This window comes from Symphalangus syndactylus, chromosome 14 (assembly GCF_028878055.3).
Source record: "Symphalangus syndactylus isolate Jambi chromosome 14, NHGRI_mSymSyn1-v2.1_pri, whole genome shotgun sequence".
NCBI lineage: Eukaryota > Metazoa > Chordata > Mammalia > Primates > Hylobatidae > Symphalangus > Symphalangus syndactylus.
The window spans coordinates 110,046,389-110,052,934 of NC_072436.2; the positions used below are offsets into that span (position 1 = coordinate 110,046,389).

The 6,546-nt window shown below is 55.4% G+C and overlaps 1 protein-coding gene across 4 annotated transcripts; it reads right to left on the reverse strand.

Annotated features, from left to right (window-relative positions):
• Positions 1-239: 239 nt before the first annotated feature.
• LITAFD (LITAF domain containing) lies at positions 240-5,536 on the reverse strand. Of its 4 annotated transcripts, none has more exons than XM_055242690.2 (5): positions 5,439-5,516; positions 5,126-5,240; positions 2,320-2,385; positions 1,154-1,304; positions 240-403 (listed from the first exon to the last, which is right to left on the reverse strand). In XM_055242690.2, the coding sequence occupies exons 4-5, from the start codon at positions 1,282-1,284 to the stop codon at positions 295-297; spliced, it is 240 nt and encodes a 79-aa protein (XP_055098665.1). In that variant the 5' UTR covers positions 1,285-1,304; positions 2,320-2,385; positions 5,126-5,240; positions 5,439-5,516; the 3' UTR covers positions 240-294. The 4 variants fall into 4 exon arrangements, with proteins under 4 accessions (XP_055098665.1, XP_063472978.1, XP_055098666.1 ...); XM_063616908.1 differs by having other exon boundaries at positions 255-403; positions 5,126-5,172; positions 5,439-5,536; XM_055242691.2 differs by having other exon boundaries at positions 255-403; positions 1,154-1,384; positions 5,439-5,528.
• Positions 5,537-6,546: the final 1,010 nt, after the last annotated feature.

The window sequence follows — 6,546 nt, forward strand, 5'->3', positions numbered from 1 at the left end:
TCAGGGAGAACAGGTCTCTCCTTCCGGCTGGAGTTGCAGGGAGATAGTTTTCCCAAAGAGGCAGAGGCTTGAGCTGATGGGGGGGAGCCCAGAAAGATGGGGCTGAACTATGGACTATGGCTCTAAGGAGTCAGAAGAGGGTGGAGGTGGACAGGACGGCGCGGCCCCCACACACTCAACATGGGCTCTCGGAGCACTGGCGGCCGCCCAATCTCCTGGGCTGACAGAGCAGAAGGCAAGGACATAGACACGGGTGTGCCCAGGTGGCACCCCTGGCATTTATTTCTTGGGGGCTCACAGGCGGTGGTAGTAGAAGAGCTCGTGCTGGCACACGGGACACGAGTGCTTCACGTCCATTAGGCTCCTTATGCAGAATGGGAGGAAGCAGCAGCCCAGGACGCACCTGCAGCCCCGGAGCAGAGGCTGGACGTGAGCAGGGCCACCTCTCACTGCACGCTGGATGCACCTGGGGCCCAGGCGGAGCCTGGGAGGGGCCCGGGCGTGTGTGTGTGTGTGTGTGTGTGTATGTTTGAGACATAGTCTCACTCTGTAGCCCAGGCTGGGGTGCAGTGGCGTGATCTTGGCTCACTGCAACCTCTGCCTCCCGGGTTCAAGCGATTCTCCTGCCTCAGCCTCCTAAGTAGCTGGGATTACAGGCACGTGCCACCACGACCGGCTAATTTTTGTATTTTTAATAATGATAGAGACAGGGTTTCAGCACGTTGGTCAGGCTGGTCTATAACTCCTGACCTCAAGTGACCCACCCACCTCGGCCTCCCAAAGTGCTGGGATTACAGGCATGAGTCACCGTGCCTGGCCCCTCTGTGTGTTTCAAAACTCCACAGCTGAGAGGTAAGAGCCATCCTGAACCCGCGTGTTCTCGGCTGCTAGTGACAGCAGCAGCTGCCGTGGGTGCCCTGAGCTGGCGGCTTTGCAGGCATCACTCACTCCTCTGCTCCCTGCTGTTCTCATGGGAGATCCCTGCGTCAGAGGGCTGCCGCCTCCTCTCGAGGTAATGGCCCCACCCAACTGGCCTCCCCTATGCTTCGTCCGGCTATTTTCCCCGGAAGCTCCCCCTACCCTGCAGGGACCCACCCGGACCCATCCCTACCAGTGCTCAGGCCTCTGCAGCGGCGGAGGGGCAGCCACTCACCCGAACACGAAGAGGGTGGTACACAGCAGCCAGGTGAGGGCACCCGGGACAAAGGAGGTCACTGTGATGATGCGGTTTCCACAGTAGGGACACATGGCCTGCACCGGCATGGACGTCCCCACCACAGGCATGCCGGCATACAGCTCTGGGACTGGGAAGCGGGAAGCAGGTGGGACCCCCCTGGCCAGGCCCCCTGTGGCTTCTCACTTCCCACGGGCTGTCGGTGCTCACCTGAGATGGGGAGATGCTGGGATCTGGAGACTGGGGACCTGATATGCGGGGGTGTGGTGTGGCTCCCCCACCCCGGTTTGGAGGAAACTAAGGAAAGAAGTGTTCATAGCTGGAAGTGGGGTTTCCAGTGGGCCCTAAGGGCGCTTTTTTCTTTTTACTTTTTGAGACGGAGTCTCACTCTGTTGTCCAGGCTGGAGTGCAGTGCTGCGATCTCGGCTCACTGCAACTCTGCCTCCCGGGTTCAAGCGATTCTCCTGCTCAGCCTCCTGAGTAGCTGGGACTATAGGCATGTGCCATCACACCCGGCTTATTTTTGTATTTTTAGTAGAGACGGGGTTTCACCATGTTGGCCAGGCTGGTCTTGAACTCCTGACCTCATGCGATCCACCTGCCTTGGCCTCCCAAAATTCTGGGATTACAGGCCTGAGCCAGCGCACCCGACCTAAAGGGTGCTTTTCAGTGGCGACGTCATCTTCACTGTGCCCTCCAGGAATCTATCCAACCCAGCAGTTCTGAATCTGGAGACTGCCTGAGAATTCCTTGGAAAATTTGTTTAAAGTCCCAAAACCCAGGACCCACCTGGGGGGCTCTGCCTTCCCCTCCTCTGTGGCCTGAGGGGTGGTGTGTTTGCAGAGTAGAGAACGGGAGTCCACTCCATAAAAATTTCCTGAGTGCCTACTGTATACAGGCCCCATCCACCAGTGATTTCCCTCTGGAGAGAGATGCTTCGGTGGCCATTGGCAACACAGCTAGCATGGGAGCAGAGGCAGCTGGCCAGCTGCGGGGGCCCACAGCTGTGGGGTCAGGGGAGGAGAACTTTCCAGAGGACGTGCTGTTTGGGCAGAGTCTTGGCCGGTGGTCAGGAAAGAGAATATTCTGGGCAGCTCTGAGCATGAGACAGAAAGCAAGGAGGGAAGGCTGGCAGGGGCACTCACCTACGCCTTCAAAGTACGTCCAGGGAGGAGGACCATAGGGAGGAGGGGGACCAGCAGGATGCGGATCTTTAGGAGAGAGGAAGAAAAACGTCCTCAGATCGGTGGGCTCACTATATGCCAGGGACTTAGCTCAAAACGTAGGCCCAGATGCAGTGGCTCACACCTGTAATCCCAACACTTTGGGAGGCCAAGGCAGGCAGAGCACCTGAGATCAGGAGTTCAAGACCAGTCTGGCCAACATGGTGAAACCCCCATCTCAACTACAAATACAAAAATTAGCCGGGCACAGTGGCGCACGCCTGTAATCCCAGCTACTCCAGCCTGGGCGACACAGCCAGATTCCGTCTCAAGAAACAAAAAGCAAAAATAAACTCAGCCAGCCTGAGTTAGGTACCCATTTTACAGAATAGAAAACTGAGGCCATTAGCTGGGCATGGTGGTGCATGCCTGTATTCCCAGCTCCTTGGGAAGCTGAGACGGGAGGATGGTTTGAGCCTAGGAGTTTGAGGCTGCAGTGAGCCGTGATTGCACCACTGCACTCCAGCCTGGGTGACAGAGTGAGACCCTGTCTCTAACAAAAAAGCACGCAAGCAAGCCGAGGCCTAGAGGAATCAATAAAATTGCCCATGTTTGTATGGTTAGAGGTAGAAGAACTAGGATTTCAACCCAGGCATATTTTGAGACGGAGTCTCCCTCTGCCACCCAGGTTGGAGTGCAGCGGTGCAGTCTTGGCTCACTGTAGCCTCAAACTCCCAGGTTCAAGCGATTCTCCTGCCCCAGCCTCCCGAATAGCTGGGATTACAGGCACGTGCCACCACGCCAGGCAAATTTTTGTATTTTTAGTAGAGACGGGGTTTCAACATGTTGGCCAGGCTGGTCTCAAACTCCTGACCTCAGGTAATCCACCCATCTTGGCCTCCCAAAGTGTTTGAATTACAGGCGTGAGCCATCGTGCCCAGCCACACCCAGATATTTCTGACTCCAGTTATGCCCTCATGTCTTAAGATATAAGATCTTCCCGGAGGTAGCACCAGAAAGTTAAGGATGCGGAGATAGTGCGGGGCCTCATGATCTTTTTAAAAAATATATTGAGCATTTATTACGTGCTGCATCCTGTACTAAGCGCTACACCCGTCACTGCATTTACTCTTGCCAATGCACCATTGAGGTATGTGGTATTATTAGAATTTTGCAGGTGTGGAGACTGAGCTCAGACAGGGTAAGTAACTTGCCTGAGGTCACCCAGGAAATAAGCATCAGAGCCAAGGATGGAACTTAAATGTGTCTAACTCCAGAGCACGCACTGCAAACCCTATGCCATTGCTTGTGGTCAGGAGGACTCCAAACGCGGCTGCGTTCCATCTACTACTTCAAAGGAGGACTTTTTGGGTCCTAGTGAACCACAAGGAACCTGTCAGTGTGTGGACACCTCAGCTCCATCCCCTCGCTTCCCAGGAGCCACTGCTTGGCCGGTCCTGGGGCCTCGAGAAGAGTCGCTGCAGACGCTGGAAGCAGGCTTATGGCCGTTTGGACAAGGAATTCTGGGATCTCGGATATCCAGAGTGTGTGGTCCAGGAGCGCGGAGGATGGGAGCCTCATCAACTAATGCTGTGTGGGCGATGGGTTTCCACTGAGAACCACGTGGGCGCTTTGCACAGGGACCTGGGCTTTGTCTGGACCCCCAATTCCTGCTGCCCCTCCCAGGACCTGGGGGCACTCAAAGGGCAGGAACCGCCCCCCGCTCCTCCTGTGGCTACTTCTGACCACACAGTCTGGGCTCTGTGGGACAGAAAGTGGTTTCATGCCTGTCCTGTGCCCCAGCAGCCCTACTCGGGGCTGTTCTGCATGCCCATTTTACAGATGAAGAAACTGAAGGTCGGCCGGGTGCAGTGGCTCACACCTGTAATCCCAGCACTTTGGGAGGCTTAGGTGGGCAGGTCACTTGACGTCAGGAGTTCGAGACCAGCCTGGCCAATATCGTGAAACCCCGTCTCTACTAAAAATACCAAAATTAGCAAAATTAGCCGGGTGTGGTGGCAGGCGCCTGTAATCCCTGCTACTCCGGAGGTTGAAGCGGGAGGATCGCTTGAACCCAGGAGGCAGAGGTTGCTGTGAGTCGAGATCGTGCCACTATACTCCAGCCTGGGTGACAGAGGGAGACTGTCTCAAAACAAAACAAAACAAGAAACTGAAGGTCAGAAACTAAGGACCTGGCCCAGGGCTGCCAGCTGGAAAGTCATTCTGATCTCAGGCCCAGTTAGCAACTGCCCTACTGCCCAGCCCTACATCGACCCTCTTTTTTTTTTTTTTCTTTTTTTTTGGGACAGCGTCTCACTCTGTTGCCTAGGCTGGAGTACAGTAGTGCTATCACGGCTCACTGCAGCCTCTACCCCCCAGGCTCAAGCCATCCTCCTGCCTCAGCCTCCTGAGTAGCTGGGACTATAGGAGTGCGCCACCACCCCTGGCTAATTGTTTAAAATGTTTTGTAGAGATGGGGTCTCCCTATGTTGCCCATGCTGGTCTGGAACTCTAGGCTGAAGCCATCCTCCTGCCTTAGACTCCCAAAGTGCTGGGATTATAGGTGTCAGCCACATGCCCGGCCAATCATCTTCTTAATCCCCTTGATCACTGCACATGGTCTACGCTGTTTTCAAGATGAGAAAGAAAACAGATTCTGAAAGATACGGTAACTTTCCCAATTCCATGCCAACATGGCCAGGCAGCCCCAGGGCCAGGACGGCCTCTGCCTCCTGCTGCCTCCACGCTCAGCCTGGGTTGTCTCTGGCCACAGGCAGGAGCGTCATACCTGATGTGGGGGAGTCGTTTGTCTCATTTGGCGACTTCTTTGCAACACTGTAGGAGTGAGTACAGCACGTTGAAGGCCCCACTGCCCAATGGTCTCTATTGGGTTCCGTGGCCCCCTGCTTGGTGGGGACAGTAGGATTTCGGGGAAGGGTGGTGAGGACTGAGGGCAGCCCCAGCTCAGCACAGGGACCCTCGTCTCCTCTCTGCTTCCTGTGGGCTCCAGAGTAGACTTCTTCCCGGTCCCTACCAGCCCGGCCCCTGAATGAGGGGAGCCCTCACCCTGGGGATGATTCCATCCCGGCGCTCTGCAGGACCTCTGTCCAGCAACAGTGCCTGGGCAGCACCGCGTTCCGAGCTCTGAGCGCTCATGTGCTTATTTCCAGAAATTCTCATGAGGAGGCTCGGTTGCCAGGTGTGAGGAGCTGGGGCCACACCCGGCCACCCCTTGCTGGGCCTGGCTCCAGTGGAACAGCCATTGTGATGTGTGCCTTCACTGTGGCCTCATCCTCACTTCCTGCAGGAGGAGGGCAGGGGCTTCCTGCGGGCGCGGCTCGAACGGCCTTTGGAGGTGGCCCTGCTCCACATTTCCACGGCCCCACATGGTGGATAGGTGGGAGGTTTCTGACGGCTGGGTGGGGAAACTGATCAAGGTTCTGAAATATAGTCCTGTTAGAGCCCAGCCATTCTGTTTGGAGGAATTTATCCTGAGGGAGCTAACCAGATGTATGTGAAGATGTAATTGTGGCATGTTCATGTCCTGTTAGGAATGTGGCCGGGCGCAGTGGCTCATGCCTGTAATCCCAGCACTTTGGGAGGCCGAGGCAGGCGGATCACTTGAGCTCAGGAGTTCGAGACCAGCCTGGCCAACATGGTGAAACCATGTCTCTACTAAAAATACAAAACTTAGCCGGGCGTGGTGGCACGTGCCTGTAATCCCAGCTACTCAGGAGGCTAAGGCAGGAGAATCACTTGAACCTGGAGGCAGAGTTTGCAGTGAGCCGAGATCGCGCCACTGCACTCCAGCCTGGGCAAGAAGAGTGAAACTGCATCCAAAAAAAGAAAAAAGAAAGAAGAAATGTATGTATGTATAGGTTCACATGTCCACGCATATTCGCAGTGTAAATGTGTGTGTGTTTACCTGCTCGAAAGTCCAGTCTGCCTCCTGCTTATTCAGCTTTTTGAGCTTGGGTGAGGTCCCACTTTTTTCTTTTTGCTTTGAGACAGGGTCTTGCTCTGTGGCTCAGGCTGGAGTGCAGTGGCGCAACCATAGCTCACTGCAGCCTCAAACTCCTGGGCTCGTCTTCCTCCCCACCTCAGCCTCTGGAGTAGCTGGGACTACAGGTGCTTACCACCATGCCTGGCTAATTTTTTCTTATTTTTAGTAGAGAAGGGATCTCACTATATTGCCCAGGTTGGTCTTGA

Excerpts from the sequence above, each read along its gene's own strand:
- LITAFD (XM_055242690.2), bottom strand. The coding sequence starts at position 1,284 with ATGCCTGTGGTGGGGACGTCCATGCCGGTGCAGGCCATGTGTCCCTAC. Across the intron at positions 404-1,153 it reads ACCACCCTCTTCGTGTTCGG|GTGCGTCCTGGGCTGCTGCT; the intron begins GTGAGTGGCTGC and ends CCGGGGCTGCAG.